Source organism: Poecilia reticulata, linkage group LG17 (assembly GCF_000633615.1).
Source record: "Poecilia reticulata strain Guanapo linkage group LG17, Guppy_female_1.0+MT, whole genome shotgun sequence".
Classification (NCBI taxonomy): Eukaryota; Metazoa; Chordata; class Actinopteri; order Cyprinodontiformes; family Poeciliidae; genus Poecilia; species Poecilia reticulata.
This window is the reverse complement of record NC_024347.1, coordinates 3,245,615-3,260,742: the sequence shown is the minus strand read 5'-3', so window position 1 is coordinate 3,260,742 and position 15,128 is coordinate 3,245,615. Positions and strand designations below refer to the sequence as shown.

At 40.6% G+C, this 15,128-nt stretch overlaps 1 protein-coding gene across 3 annotated transcripts in view; it reads right to left on the bottom strand.

Moving 5' to 3' along the window:
• The window catches only part of LOC103478943 (glutamate decarboxylase 1-like), a 43,936-nt gene that overhangs the window by 9,086 nt on the left and 19,722 nt on the right, over positions 1–15,128 (bottom strand). Inside the window, exons 1-6 of one of the 3 annotated variants that reach the window (XM_008433095.2) lie at positions 11,693–11,963; positions 10,716–10,834; positions 7,158–7,214; positions 5,653–5,790; positions 3,813–4,055; positions 2,520–2,610 (exon numbers count right to left, since the gene is read on the bottom strand). In XM_008433095.2, coding sequence (XP_008431317.1) covers positions 2,520–2,610; positions 3,813–4,055; positions 5,653–5,790; positions 7,158–7,214; positions 10,716–10,791 — 605 coding nt within the window. In that variant the 5' untranslated portion in view covers positions 10,792–10,834; positions 11,693–11,963. Of the gene's footprint in view, positions 1–2,519; positions 2,611–3,812; positions 4,056–5,652; positions 5,791–7,157; positions 7,215–10,715; positions 10,835–11,692; positions 11,964–15,128 lie in introns of those variants that run through there. The other 2 variants (XM_008433096.2, XM_008433097.2) reach the window with 2 other exon arrangements.

Below are 15,128 nucleotides of genomic sequence, written 5' to 3'. Positions count from 1 at the left end.
TCTCTGGCTTTAAAACCAATCCCTGCTACAGCAAAAAAAAAAAAAGGACAAAACCGATGCACCTTTTTAAAATTCTCCTTATCTCTGAGTCATTTCATGCTGTAATGACAATAATGGTGATCATTATCACAATCAGAGCCAATCATTGGTCTTTTCAGGGTGAAAATTACCCCTCAGTCACCTGCCTGTCCCCCAGAGACAGCCCCTAAATGCCCTTATTATCATCATCAAGGGCGTGCAGTGTGAGTGCGCGTTGTGTGGGGGTGTGCTTAGATGAATTTGTGCATGAACGTATGTTTGTATGTGCGAAACCCTCTGACCCTACACACAACGCTACTTCTAGCCGCTCAGAGGAGCAGGGACTCTGTTCATAACCATGGAGACAATAGAGGCGGAATGAGGACTCTGCAGGGATCTGCGGCAGCCGGTTTCCTCGCAGTAACAGGGTTTTCTGTGCAGCCTGAGGATATTGTATGTCAGTGTGGGGCCCAGCTGGCCTATCTGCTAAGACCAGCTCACAATGAGCCGGCAGTCAATGGACTGGAAAGACTTGCTGCTGAATCTGGGACAGCCGGGGCTGGTGTGTGAGTGTGTGTGTGTGTGTGCGGTTGTCGTTATGGAGGTGTGTTTGAGTGTGGAAAGTCAATGGCCCTGTCTCTTGGGGCATTCTTCCTACCAGCAGATGAGATGGGAGAGAGAGTAGATTAAGGAAGAGGTCATTTCTTGAGATAATGTTTAGGGGGAAAAAATGAATTAACTTAGTGCTGTAGCTTTTTGGTGATTYATGTATTGTCATTGCAGGTTTTTTTCTTCTTCTTCGGCTGCCTACAGCTTGTTCGGTGTCATGTTTTCTGCCACACGGCCGCTGTTAACGGTTAAATCTGAAGAAGCAGCATACATTTCTAGCATGTTATTAGTTCACTTACATAAATGGTTTTCAATATATTATCTTTAGGAAAATAAAGTGATATTTTAAATATATATTTTCAGATTGGAAACCGTATGTATAACTCAACTTGTTTAAGGCTTGGACGAAGAGGAAAAATGTTCACACCTCCAAAATGCACCCATTCTTAAATGTGTTGTCTCTCCTGAGACCAAAGGAAGTTCTTCAGTTTGTAACTTGGCTGTTGCTTGTATGAAAGAAAAAGAGCTGGGGATGGTTTCAGAGCTACAGGGACAAAGTTTGTTTAAACTTATTTAACTGATGTCCTCAGAAACATTAACTTTGGTTTTGTTTCGCTTTGCAGATGATTGTCAAATCATACCTTCTTGTAGACTGTACTCTGTTGCACTTCTACAGTACACAACACCCTAACAACCAGGATCTGCTCAGCCAGCTGAGACATCAGTATGGCTGGATTGTATTGTTGGTTTGTTTGGTCTTTTATGCATCAAACTCAAAGAAAGGCAAAGGAATTTAATTAAGCAAGCAAGAACATTTTTAAGAACCAGGACTGGACGGTATGACTGAAAAACTTATTACGATATAAGCGATTCATATCAGCCGATTTGAATAATTTTTATTTCTTTTTGTTTTAAATATTTGAAATGCTGCCAAACTAGTGATTTGACCTTTCCTGTTTTATCTAATTTTCACTCCACATTGTTGTTTTTATTTTTAAGTCATTATATGACAAAACATGAAACTACTGCTGTGCAACCTACCTAGCAGGTTGTTGCTAGGTAACCAAAGAGTGAGTGAGTCAGTTGACACCACCATATTTGCTTATTAGCTAGATGACAGAAGTTGAGTGGCTAAAGCTTTACCTCTGCCTAAATCTCCCAGAATGCTGTGCGGTTTTGGATCAGAGTTTAGTGAATATTCTATAGACTGAATATTGAATATTCTATCAGATGTGTACAATAAAGGTTATTATTATTAGTAGTAGTAGTACAATATAATGGTAGTATACAATTTGAAGTTTAAAAACTCTGAAAATGTTGGACTAATTTTGTTTCTTTACATGACAGATTCATTATTCCACTTTCTAAGAAGGACTACGTTTGCTTACCTATTACCCTGGCGTTACTTATTCTGTTTTACTGATCGTATCAATGTAATGGCTTTTCTTTTCTTTTTTCATCAACATGCACATGTACTCTGTGGGTTCATGTGTATTAAGAGCATCTAAAGCAGACGTGGTTCATGCCCTCCATCAGAGTGGGCCACCATGTAAGTCTGACCTGAGATCAATATGCAATCTAACCACCCCTGGGGCATGGCAGCCTCTGATACGTACAACAGCAGAGCGGGAGCCCTGCATCTGTCAATACAAAGTCTTAACAGGACAAACAGAGCACTTTATATAACTAGCCTTGTGGTTGTTGGGACCTGTGGCAGAGTGAGCTCAGGGGACCGACATAAACCCTTCCGCCGCGTCCTGTTATGGTAATGACCAGAGGCTATTTCCAGCGGTCTTTAGACAGGAAATCCCAGTTGTCCTTATATGACACATGTAAAGATAAACTGTGTCCCGCTCAAGGACGAGCAGAGGCCTGGCTTCTGTTTGACTTACATGTTGGTGTTCGCCGTGGAAGTGAGCCACTCTCCGGCGAGCCCGATGATGTCCAAACCAGACGATAACTGATTGAAGAACCGTGGGTGGCCTGAACAAATAAACAGAAACAGGCTGCATTAGCAGGCTGCATCAGGTTTCATATACAGAGCGATCAACTAAACTGGGATTATGTAATGCACTAGAAACAATCTGATTCTGATTTGAGTGGAAAAAACAAAAACTGAATAAACAGAAGAGCTATGGTGCTCAAACAATGTTTTTCTTTCTATGGTCACCCATGACAACAACAGATCAAACATGAGCATCTAGTATCTGATATTTGCCCTTGTGACAGCTGTATGACAGCTGTTTAAACTGCAAGGTGGTGCTCACACACAGCCAACACTCAGCCAAGGATGCAAGCTCTCTACACAGGTTACATAATGAAGAGATGCATACTAAGTATCACGGAAAAAATAGCTGGTATATCTGCTGTTGGTGCTATCAGAAGAAATGGGCTGCTTTCCGTTTCAGCACCGTGGAGAGCTCCACTTCAGCCCACACACACGCACGCATGCACACACACTAAAATCCTCCTGGCAGTGCTTTAAAACAAAGACAAACATAGAGGCTGAACTGAACAAGCATGGGGTAAAACCCAGGGGACAGTTTGAGCTCTGTCGTTTTAGCAGCTTGAAACAGCCCACGTCAGGATCGCCCTCAGGCTACACTCAGTTTAATAAGTCATGGGGGGAAACAGGAGGGGATGTCAAATGAATAGCAAGGGGAAACGCATAAGTTAGTAGTTATCTTAATAGACTATATGTGTGAAAATAAAAACCTCTTTGTTTTTCTGACGCTTAATTTAAAAGTAAGTATTGATTCAAAAATTTTATTATACATTTTAAAACCTTCAGCCTAAATAAAATGTAGCCAAATTCCACTGCTAAACCAGTAATATTTTGGTCAACAGTTTAGCTATTTGAAGTCATTTTCCTATGCAACCGTGTAAAATTAAATGCTAGTATTGCGTAAAATCAATTTTTTTTTTTAGCTTTATGTCATGTTATAAAGTGATTCTTTCATGCTTGTTTGAGAAATACTTTAATCTCCCATGGCAACCATTCAGCTGCGCAAGAACGCCCTCAAAAACGAAGCTCCACCTTGGAGCAGCAGTTTCCAAGCTTCTGCTACACACGGCAACCCTCCCACGCAACTCCCCTGCTCAGCTCCTTCAGACTAGCCAGGAGCAATTAGCAAACACCTTGTGTCTGCGCATAAATTGAACACATTATACGAACTACTTCTCACCTGTCCGGATGCCGTATTTCAGCGTGTCCCTGCAGTCCACCAGGATCTGCTCCAGTGACTCCGGCTGGTCAGACAGCTCCAGGTTGAAACCCTCCATGCCCTCCAGCAGCTGGTGAGGATGGTGGAAGTCCAGTACCTTGGTGGAGCGGTCAAAGGTTTTCTTGATGTAGTTTGTAAGGATTTCAACAACCTCCAGCAAAAACTGTATGGTGGGCTCCTCTCCATTTTTGGCTGGCAGAAGGTCTAAGAAGTAGAAGGGGAGAGTTGGTGGGAATAAAGCTTAGCGGTGAATTTAAAACCAGTCCTTGTTTAAAATTCAAACATATTTAAACATGACCAAATTCAATTTGATCGTTCGTTTATTTATACCTTGTGTCTCAATGTCAGCTGGACTCAAACAGCGTAAAGACGACTACAGGCTTATTTGACAACTGCACTTCAGAAATGTTTCTGAACTAAACTCTAAAAGGACAAACTGACTTGTTTTAACTCGGTGGTAAAAGTGATTATTCTGGTAATTTTTCTTTTTCTCCTTTAGAAACCAAGCGACCAATGAGCATTGGATTAAAGGTGGAAATCTTCTGGAAGCTTATTTTTAGTCTATAATAAAAGTTTCCTTGCAGCCAAGTTGCCATACAATAATGTAAAATGCTGAACTTTGAATTTATGATGGTGTTAGACAAAATGGCTGTTTCATTGCATTAAATTAATCTCAATGCTTAGATTAAAATGTAAAATACTCAAACTTAAGCTTTGAGTAGTTATAAGAACTTTTGAGTTTTTTATGAAATAGTTTTCAAGCTGGATGCCACTTAAACCCAAAGGCCTTAAATTACTTCTTGAGTATTCATAAAAAACTCAACAAGTTGCAAACTATATTTCATAAAAACTGTAATTAGTGTAGAATAACTGTCGGGATTTGACCTGTACAGGTCATATAGTTTACAAATCAAGCCTCATTTAAAGTTATAGTATGAAGAGTCTTAAAATCTAAATAGGATAAAAGTTTCACAAATTGTATTTTATGAAATTTGTCATTGATGCAGAATAAATCTGTCCAGGTTTTAGTTTTTCTGGCTGGATCCCATTTTAGGTGGCGGACAAGCCAAGCACCTTAAAACCGTTCTCCTTTTCAGGTTTTAACAAACTGAATAAAAAGGCTTCATAAACTACATTTTATACAATTTCTAAATAATTTGTCCCAGGTCATTTCCAGGTTTGACCTATCTGCTGCCATTTTCTGGTATATCCTGTCTGAGGTGAAGAAAAACCTAAAAATCTGTAAATCACATCAAAAATAAAGCGTACACAAATAAAAAGAATATATTTTGTTGAATCTTTCATAGGTTAAAATTTGACCTGTCTATTGAGTGTGGTTTTTCAATCATTTATTGTGCTTTCATAATAGTCAAAATCAGGCTTGACTATTGTTTTATATAGACTTTGAAACAGTGGTACTCCAGATGGTGTCGAGGTGAAATAGCCCTTTAATCAAGTCCCACACAAAACACAAAATTGGGAGCAAATTGAAGCGTGGTAAATAGTCTACCAGGTGAAAACAAGCAATAACATTAATTAATTTGACTTAATAGCTATATAATTGTGTTTCTTGGGGGGGGGGAGAAAATGAAGTAAAAACAGATATAAATTCACAAACTTAATGAATTTAGCGAACACCTGGACCCACAGTTAGATGAAAAGATAAGAGCGACAGGCCAGCGAAAGAAAAACCACAAGGAAGCGCTTTTGGGAACACTTTTGTAGTTTTATATTACCGAAGGCAACAAAGCAAAGTCTTAGGCCCGCCATTGTGAAACTACAACAGGTGTAAAGGTCTTACCTCGGGCGAACAGGTTGGAGAAGTCTGTCTCTGTGCGGCGGTAGCGCGAGTCTCTGTCACTGTTGTCGCACGAGAGCAGGTTCTTCTGGCCCGCGAGCCTCCCTCTCTCTTCCAGGCTGTTGTTCTTCTGCAGGAAGCCTAAAGTGTTGCACGATGAAGAGAATGCGTTATCTCCCAGCACCTCCATTGCATTCAGAAAAAAAAAAAGGTTTATGAAAACAGAAAAAAATAAATAAAAACAAATAAAATAATACAAATGAGTTTATGCCACAAAATCTGAGACGATGAATGTCCGAAAAAAAGCTGTTTCAGCTTCATATGATCTGAACCATGTGAAATGCTAATTGGTGTGGGCAGGTCAACCTTAAATAGGCCAGCGGCACGCGCCAATGTTAGGACTGGAGGACCGGGAAAAGGAGGGGGGGTCCCCACCCAGTGACATCACAGTCAGTCCCTGCCAGCRGGGAGCAACAACAGGCCGACTCAGTACAACCACACGGCAGCCCGAGGCGATGTTCCACGCAGCCGCTAAATACAAACCCAATGGTTAATGACGGATGAACAGAGTCCCGAGGCAATCTTCCTCCGCGCGCCCAAGGGGAGGCCTATTTTACGTTCAGCCACTTAATCAGGCGGCTCCTAACTAAATAGCTTTCTGCAGATAAATGCGTAAAAACATAGAAGTCCCGTTCACGCCTGCTCGAAACCCTTTTATCTGAAGCCGACTTAAAATCTATCTTTGTGACATTGTAAGCGTTCTCACTCCATCTGCCCTCAAAGCACGACTTCATCAAAGTCGAAATGATAAATTAAAATTAAAGAAGACAAGAAAAAAAAAGATCACTGGCTTGTCGCACTTCCTGGGGCCTTTCATCGATTTCTGGTGAGACAAACAGGTCAATAACATTCCGTCTGATTACCTTCATCTCCATTTTGTAAATCTACATCATTAATGGATTTTACAAGTCAAAAACAAACCGCAGATGCTTTTTTTTTTTTTTTTATAATCCCACTTTCATCAAAATGAGACGAAAATGTTTTTATTTAATTCTAGGGTTTTTCCCGTTGTTTTTTTCTTTCTCCCTCCTCGACATGTCGAAAGGGCTTTTCTTCTCAGTGTTGATAAGGAAAGGAGACGGTGGTCAGGGGGCGGGCTGTGGGGGGTATCACCACGGCACCTTAGAGGCTAATGCCCGCTGACCTTTGGGAGATGGAAACGCAAAGTGACAGTGGTGGTTCGGCCTGTATGAGCAGCTCAGCTCTAAACAATGGCCTACATTTCAGAAGGCCTCAAAGTGGGTTAAAAAAAAGAGAAAAAGAAAAAAGAAACTGCAGTAATGACCGGTTTCGAATAAATAAATTGCACAATAATACAAGTATTTTTCGCAAATGAAATGTCAGACAGAAGAGACAAAAAAAAAAAAAAACTTGTCCTCCTGATATATGGCTCACAAGGTGATGAAATCGTGACAGGAAATGATTGATGGGCTCGAACCAGAACTTACCGCAAATCTTCATCCCCAGTTTCCGAGTGCATCCGTGCATCCACGCATACTCGTAGGCTAAAACAGAATGAACGTTTTTGAGTTTTGTTTGGGTGTGTGTGTGTGTGTGTCTTTGTGTGTTGTTGTGCAGGCAGTGGCGCAACTACACATTATTCATGTGGATGCGAAAACATAAATCGGCGCCCCCCACTCCACCTCCCCCCAGGCCCCCCGGCGACGACGATAACTGAAGAGTAAAACTTGCCACATTTACCTCGTCAAGTGCGCGAGGTGAAAAAGCGTAAGGCGCGCTGAAGTGTATGGGAAAACATAATCGGCGTGCCGCCCCCTCCAGACGGGGTTTTGACGCCCCCCTCTGGTGCTGCGCCCCTATGCGTTGCATGCGCTGCATACCCACTTTTTGCGCCACTGTGTGCAGGCCGTGCAGAGGCGGATGACGATGGAGCACACACTGAGCACAGCGTGAAGCGACGGCTCTCGGACAGGTACGGTGGGTCATATTTCACCCCCTTTTTTTAAAAAAATAAAAAAATCTTAATACACAGAATTGGTTGGCCTTTCTTTTGCCCTCTAATTATATCCTCTGTGCCATAACCCCTTTGTATTTCAGAGAGAGTAGTTTTAAAACATTTCCGATTTGGTTTCAATCAATAGGGACCGAGGGGCTCATCCACGCCGGCTCGAAACCCAGCCAAGGGGCGGGCTGGAATTAACACCCGTGAAATGAGCCCACGGACGAGAAATTAATTGAGTGCAACAAAGGATATGTGACTGGAACGGGCTGGAAATGGGCGTGATTTTAGGTAGCCTGTGGCAAGCTAGAAATAGAAAGCTAAACCTTGCATCTCATACACTGTAAAAATGAATTTAGGAGGAAATTAAATATGAACCAATTAAACTACTTATAGTTGTAATCAAGAGTTACGTAAACTGAATGTTTCAAAATTTTATAATTGTAACAGCATTTGTCGTTTTATCTTTGTGAACGTCCTGATTAAACATTTAAATTAGAATTAAATTGCAGATATTGGTTAACGCCAGTTATTCTTATTTGTTGTGTGTGGCGTCCAGCAAAGGATGCTGTATGTATAGTGTAAAAAAAATCTACATAAACTTAATTAAAATTAAGAACTGTCAATTGGCTTGTGCTACAAGAATTCAAGTTAGCGTTTACCGCTAATGCTAATGTCAGAAATACTGACAAGTGAAGTTTCTTACACCTACAATGTGTTGGAATTGAAACAACAAATTGGTCAAATAATTTAAAAACGCATTTTTTTTCTGAATAATTTTTAACAATTAATTTATGCCCTATAAAAATACATTTCTGAGTTAAATATTAACCATTAAAATTATAAAATGTTAGTAAGCATTTTAACTTGTAAATACAGTATAACATTCAATAACTGTTAGATTTTACATTAGTAAAAGTTAAGAAATGTGAAATGACTTGAAATTGCGAATGTTTCTGTGGTGAAACATACATTTCATGTCCAGTTTTAGCCTGCTTAGCAACTGTGCTAATGCTAATGCTAAACCTGTTATCAAGTGGCGCTTTTTAACCATGAGTCAATGCTGTTCAATGTCAGGGAACAGCACGTCTTAGCTGTGGTTGCCATGGAAAGGTTTACAAATCACCATTGTATTCTCTTTTTATCGTGATTAGGAACAGAAATGATGCTAACGTTAAACTTGCTAATTAGATTCTTTTGAGTTAGCACACCTTAAGAGTTAGCTGGAATTTAACTTGCTTATGTCTTTTAACTGTTGAACCTACATAATTTCTACTCAGAAATATTTTGTAAAACAATTCCCAAACAAGTTGCTACGTCAGCTTTATAGCATTAATGCTAACTTTTTTTCCCTTTTTGACAGTATTGTCAAAATTTCAGAGCTTCTTAACCCTGAGGCTCTCATTAGCACATCTTAATTATGTGGTAACATGTGAAACAAATTCTTATGCTTTTCTTTCTTTTAAACCAGAAACACAACTGAGTGTTCAAATCTAGCTGTACGTTTGTCAAATAAATAATTTTTTAAAACAATATAAAATTATTTCATTATAAGCTGGAAAAAATACATAATTTCTACTCATAGATATTCGGCAAAAAATGTCCCCCCAAAGAATTAAAACTCTTTTTACACTACAAAATCTTTTATTTAGGAAATTCTAACAGCTTGTTTTATTAGTGCGCAGAAGTCAAGCCGGCTTTATGCAGCTGCAGCCTGAGGGAAGCGACAAGCGTAAGCGCACCGGCTGCAAAGTCATGGCATAGGCCTACATAAAGCACCTGATGAGAAATTCTGTAAAACAAAACAAAACAGAGCAACAAAAAATGTGTTTTTATGTGCTAAAGCAATCTCACGTATCACGACACAAACACCCACGGACAGACACAAGCCGCCAGGCGTGAGATGGAGCATAGCAAAGAGATAATGGCAACATCCAGCAGCAGCAGACAAAACAAACATTTTAGTAGATTTTTTTCTTTCTTTTTTTTTTTTTCCTTCAGTGCGTCTTTGTGGGGCTACAAATTCACCTTGGGAATAAATCCGGGAGTTTGAGACACGTCCACTTGACACGTAAAGGCCATAAATATATATAACTCTCAGTCCAAAATGTTTCGTTTAAGAAAAACAAAAGGAGAAAATGTCATATGTGCTGCTTCACTGACCCCCGAACTGGCCGTTTCTCTCTGCTGACTGGCTGAGTTGAGGAGGACAACACCCTGTTATTATTATTATTTTATTTTTTYCCTCCGCCTTGCGGTGCAGATGGCCGCTCAAACGTGTTCTAATAGAGTCGATTTTGTGCAYGCGGCGCAGACGGAAAATATGACTAATTAACCCCCAGGTTAATGTATAGCCGCCTCTGGAACATTGGATGAAAAACAACTAGCCAATAAAAAGATATCAGCTTTTACTGAGGGAAAAAAAAATACATATATATTTCGGTTTTATCATGAAATATTAARAAGTCAGAAGTAAATGTGAACGAATAAGACTCCATCCAAAAATAGAAAAAAAAAAAAAGCAAAAATGAAGCTGTAAATTATTCGAAAGATAAGACGAATATTATCATGTGTTTTCTATAGGGATACATGCCATTCAGATGGCTTTAATGGTGCGTTATTTCAGCCTTGTCTGCTGCCCGGCGCGCACTGCTGATCCGCCAGACAGCGACAGGCTGGTGTAATGGCTCTGTTTTTAACCGGGATGATTAACGACGGAGCCCACACAGCAAATGGCCCGGGCGAGACTGCTTTTATCAGAGGTTGAGGGGAGTGGAAAGAGAGAGAGAGAGAGAGAGAGAGAGAGAGGGCAGAGAGAGAGAGAGAGAGGGCAGAGAGAGAGAGAGAGAGAGAGAGAGAGAAAGGGAGGGAAGGAGAAAGTGATCCAGACAGATGTGGGGGTTGGACTGGGTTCAGAAGTGCCTTTTAGCAAGGCACCATCRGCCTTGTCATTGAGCTGCTATATTTTCGAGGGTAACTCCAGAAAGAGGACACGGAGGCAACATCGCTTTTTGTCGTTAGCCGGATGATCGGTGTGAGGACCTACTTCCAGACGGGGGTCTTAAATTAGCCGCGTTGGGGTCCTGCTCCTCCCCGGTGGCTCTGGGTTCGGACGTCGCCATCGCTTCTCCCTTATCTGGAGTCCAAAGCTGGGGGATAATTCACCTGCAAACAGAACGGTGGGGGGCGGTGAAAGAGGCTGCGGGGTCCGAAAACATAAAATCCAGAATAAGCGGTATATCCATGGTGAGATCTGATGGAAAAAGAAAACAAAAAGTATATCTATATTTCCAAAGACCAAGCCCGGTGTGGGCATTGATCAAGACGCGCAGTGTGAAGAGAATTGCGCACGACGTAAACAGAGCAGGTGCACATCAAAATGCAGATATTTGAGATAAGGCGATTCCTACATGGATATTTTAAAAATATTTAAACGACCAAATTGTTGCACCCTAATTTGCAACAATYTCCCCCATAYATAATGTACATARTGAGAATGATTGACAGGAATAAACTTGACACCTYTATCATTCAATGAAGGAGCCTCTTTTATCCCCCTTAAGTTTTTYCCCCTCTTAGATATTATTAATTAGACAAAATAAATAAAATGAAATAAATATTTGCCCTTTATTCTCGAGCATCCACAGCCGTCGCACCAGTTGATATTCCCGAAGGAGAACAAGGACATAGAAAACATTTAGACTAATTTTTCCTCTATTAAGAATCTATTTGATCAGTAAAATATTGCAGTCTAAAAAAATGAATCGATGCCATAAAAGTATGAGGGGAAAAAAAACCACGATTCGTTCTGTCATTCCTCTAGGATTTCAAATATCAAAAGTAATTGAGTATTTTCATTTAAAACTGCATTATTATTATTATTATTATTWTTTTTTTTTATGAAACCAGCTCCGGGTTTATGATGCAGAGAAGGATCAACCTGTTATCTGTCTGGGGTTTCGCATCTATCTGACGCCTGTCAATAAATACGAAGGACAGAAAGGAAGGGTGAACGGATCTTACCGGCACAGGTTATCGGCTCCACGCACTAACTAAATGATAATGCGCGACAAGAAGCAGTCCATTGACGGAGGAAGCGCACTGAAAGAATCCAATCCAGCTGTGAGCGTGGGCTGACCCCCCTCCACCGGTTCCTCTCTCAAGAATATCTTTTATTCGTTATTTATATCGGAGGCTGAGGCTGCCCATTGGTCCCTCCACGCAGGCAGTGAGTCACGGCGCTGCCTCCCCGTGACGACTAATGAAGCCTGCCGGAGTCCACTGACAGCGGAGAGGCACTACAAGAAGCCAGACAAGACTTGGGCGCGAGCGAGAGTGGGTGGGTGGGTGGGGGCGTGAGAGGGGGCAAAATGTGAAATTACATGTAACAGTGACGTGTTGTTCCTTCAGGCACGTGCGTGTCTCCAGGTGTGGGTTAGGTGGGTGGGGTAATGATCTCCTAAAACGCTTTCTGACTTGATTCCTCAGCGGCTGACCTTGAGGAGACACATTTTTTTAGACTCTTCTTGGTTTTAATTCACTCACTGTCGGGTTAAGATTATATGTTTTTTACAAATCAGCTGCAGACAAAGACTACAGGCAGGTTTAAACAGTGCAGAGATCTACTTGCCAGTGTGCAYTTGGACTTAAAGTCAGTAACTGATGGCCACCCATTGTCCTTTTTTGTAAGGAGGAGGATTTATGGTTCTATCAATTATATCACCATGTCTGATGATGTTCTCCGTCTGAAATGCTAAGTCAGTTTTTCACACACTTTGCAAAAGGTTCCACCTTTGTTTCATGTGTCACATGATATTTTTTCTAAAAGTCAGGACGTTTTTTTGGTGTGTGAATGGGTGTGTGGCATTCAGGAGCAACATGAACTGATTTCACCCACTAACATGTAAGTTTCAGATGGGAAAGCTCATAATACCTCTTGGGATCCAATGTGAGTTCAAAGTAAACGAACATGGCGGACTGGGAAGAAGCAATGGCGATAGTGTCCAACATCCATTGGACTTTCTGGTTGCAGTTGTTTGGTCTTCTGTGTATCTTTGATTCCWTTCCATGTTTCCATCCCGATAAGCGAGGCGTCCTTAAGATTTTTGGAAAAGGGGAAATCGGGGTGAMAGTCATCAAGAATCTCCGACAGTAAATCTTGTGTGAACTAGCCATTAGGCTCGCAGAGTTTTAGATATGACTTTGGGTTCTTGTGGTACCTCCTGGATGAKTCATGGATGCACTTTTAGGATAATTTTGRTCGGCCGACAGCTTTTGGAAGGTTCTCCCCACAGTTGATTGTTTCATCATTTGTTCAAATTGGCTCTGATTTTGTTTAGCTGGAGTCCTAAACCCTTRGAAATGGCGTTATAACCCTTTACATACGGATGAATCTCAATGACTTTGTTTCTCAGCTGTTCTTCAGTTTCTGTAAATCAGAACACAAYGTRTTAGCTTYAGTGATCGGATCTGATTTGGATTTTTGTGTGAACCTTCTAACAGGACACCTATTGCCATGCTCTTCACAAATACGACCTTTGTGTAAAAACAGCGAGAAGAAAGCATTGTTGAAAGGAAGAGATAAAAAAAAWATCCTTTAAAGGTTATCGCTAGTGGTTGTAAATGGAGCAGCGGGTTATTCTGAAAGCATCRACTCTGGGGGACAGGTACACCAAGCAGACTGTCAGATTGCGGGATTTATCTGTCTGTACTCTRATGCCATTGTGTTTACCTCAATCTTCTGGTACAATAATTGTACCTTTTTGCATTTTCACCAAYGGAAAGAGGTTAAATAAAGGTGCRTTTCAAATAATCTCTCTTCAGTGTTGAATAATGCAGTTCAGGTTTGATCAGCCTACATGTTTTAGATTTGGAACTCACTTGAGTTCAAGTTTGTTGAAGATACAAACAATAAAATAGCCCTTGAAGCTTGGTGAATGTAAATGCCCCCCCTGACAGACTGATACCCTGGGTGGTGAGCCATATCGCCCATCTCAATACCGCCATCGGGTGCATCAGTAAAGAGAGCAAGATGTCCGTTCAGGAATCATCCATATGATCAACGTTTTATACATTCACCTCTGTTCGTGTCATATTGTTTAATCTCCACCCTGATTTATTAAAGTGCCACACAGACAAAAACCTTCAGATAACAAAGCAAACCCCCTCTAGTGGGTCMGATATGTACTTTGTGTTTTTCCCATCCCTCTGTTCTGCTCACCATATCCTTTTGATGTTGTGCACATTTTGTTGTCTAACAGGAGCTTCCCAGAAACTCTTTTCATTTCTTTTTCTTTGAACCAATCCAGCAGCATCAGTACTGGGCCACATACGTAATTAAAAACAGGTTTGAACTTGTTTGCCTGCTTTGCATGCTGTGGCTGTTCACCTAAAACTTGAGCATAGAAGACAAAAATTTCCTTTGTGACAAAAATTTCCGTTGTGCTGAGAAATTTGATGCCRCCRATTCTCCTGTCACTTGTCATCAAACCACAGCAGATACAAAGAACCCAAAGTTTGTTTGACCAGCTGCCGTCAAACCTTAGAAACTCCAAACATCAGGTTGGCTGCTAGTCTCCAAATGTTTCTTTCCATGGAGAATTGATCTCAACTTTATCTTGACTTTAGTATTTAAATAAAAACTATTTACATTATGAAATTGATGCAATTCAAATTTTGCACTTCAGCAGGGTTTGTGTTATACGTTCTAATTTTAATGAAGTACATAMATTTTTCCTGATATTTGTTGTGTTCTTGAAACGGCTGAAATTCTACACATTCCATTCTGGGGCAGTCTGCAGGAAAAATTTCTCACGTGAACATCTTCAACGGTTATAGTTATWGTGCACTTGTCACTTGTCCGATAGCCGCACAGTGACATTTCTTARCTATTTATYTTGTCTCCAGGTAGATGAGACGTTTTTAGCTTGCAGGAAGGTTTTTGTTTGTTYGTTTCGTAGACATGCACACAGAGAAAGCCGGAGACAGAGCAGCTAGATTCTGTTTTACAGATGACAGATGACCCCCGGTATACACCGGGGGTCATGGACCCCAACCACAAGTAGCTAAAATCCTCWAATACTTGAGACCCCCTCTAAAAACACTTACACTTATAAGTGCCTATTTTAATCATTCAAGCACCAAATATACCTTAATATGTATCAGTAAGCACAGTCGAAACTGTCTTAGCACTACCGCAAAAGCTAGCATCTTCCTTATCGCTGCCATTGACAGTACAGAAAAACAAGTGGCGGCCATTGACTGGCTGTTTGTCAGTGCCAGCCAATAGCTGGTCAAATATCACTGTATTAGTGACTTTAGTATATAAAACTTAAACTTTTTTTTTTAAGTGGATATAAAGTGTACCTATTAATACTGTGCAAACTTATGATTTAAATCATTTTTTGTGAAGTGTTAATAATACCCAACACCAGTTTCATTTTTAATGCACTTCATTAAT